General features: G+C 38.8%; 1 protein-coding gene across 1 annotated transcript in view; it reads left to right on the top strand.

Annotated features, from left to right (window-relative positions):
• Positions 1-1,104, top strand: part of LOC106691026 (metal cation symporter ZIP8) — a gene marked incomplete at its 5' end in the record, with an annotated part of 23,247 nt that overhangs the window by 8,735 nt on the left and 13,408 nt on the right. Inside the window, 1 exon segment of the mRNA XM_014436668.2 lies at positions 731-902. Within this exon segment, the coding sequence (XP_014292154.1) occupies positions 731-902 (172 nt within the window).

Genomic DNA, 1,104 nt, shown 5'->3' with positions numbered 1-1,104 from the left:
CAGGCCTCTAACCATGAACCATCTCTATACCTGCTTATATTTTATATTTTGTCTATGCCAAGATCCTCCAACGATCAAGTAAATTATTGCCATCCGCTCTAAGGGCAAGTTGTCAGGCCTCTTACCATGAACCATCCCAGACCAAACCATCCCTAACCAAACCATCCCTATCGGCAAACAAGTCTTCAGCTAAATCATTAACCTGCAGCTTGAATTAAAAATGTAGCCTTAGTATTGAAGTTATTGGCAAAATGAAAGACTTCCCCGAAGTCGGAAAGTGGATTCAGGCGGAATCGAGATATTTCTGAAAAACAAATCCAGCCTCTTCAATCTTTAGAGACTGAAATTATTAATAGTAAACAGAATGGTAGAGAATATGTCAACGAGTGGAATCTTTCGCTACAGTCATACATTCTTTTCAATTATTACATATATGTGTGCTTCTTCGGTATTTGTAATTACTTGAAAATCCTAGCGCTAATGCATGATACATATATGCTGCAAGATCAATGATGTATGCAAGATATGTAAAATGTACCAGATGATCAAGTATGCCTGTCATGAATAACTTGATGCAGACGATCAAATATTTATGATATGTACCATGTGGCAAACTAAAATTAAGAAATTAAAGTGACAATAATAACAGTACAGACTTCTTATTGTTTACAGAACTAAAAAACTCTCCCTTGGGATTAAATATCTATTTATAGGGTATATCATATTGCAGGGGATCAAGTCAGAGAAGAAGATAGGAGCAGTGGCATGGATGATCATCCTCGGAGACGGGCTCCACAACTTCATAGACGGGATGTCCATCGGGGCCGGCTACTCTCAGTCCTTGGGGACCGGGGTAGGCCTTAGCGTCGCGATTGCCTGCGAGGAGTTCCCCCACGAGCTGGGTGAGTCATTTGAGTCATGATCCAGTGCCCCATGAATTGTAGAATAAGTTATGATTAAAAAAAAAAGAAAACTAAAAGATAATCGGATATGTTACCATAGTTGAAGATCAATATCAATCTGTAAACTTAAAGTTTCAGGAAGAAGGATAGGCTATTGTTACCAACTCATGACAAAGGTTTTCAGGAAGAAGGATAGGCTATT

Source organism: Halyomorpha halys, unplaced genomic scaffold, assembly GCF_000696795.3.
Source record: "Halyomorpha halys isolate HHAL.00 unplaced genomic scaffold, Hhal_1.1 Scaffold2037.1, whole genome shotgun sequence".
Taxonomy (NCBI): Eukaryota; Metazoa; Arthropoda; class Insecta; order Hemiptera; family Pentatomidae; genus Halyomorpha; species Halyomorpha halys.
This window is presented reverse-complemented; position numbering and strand designations above follow the sequence as displayed.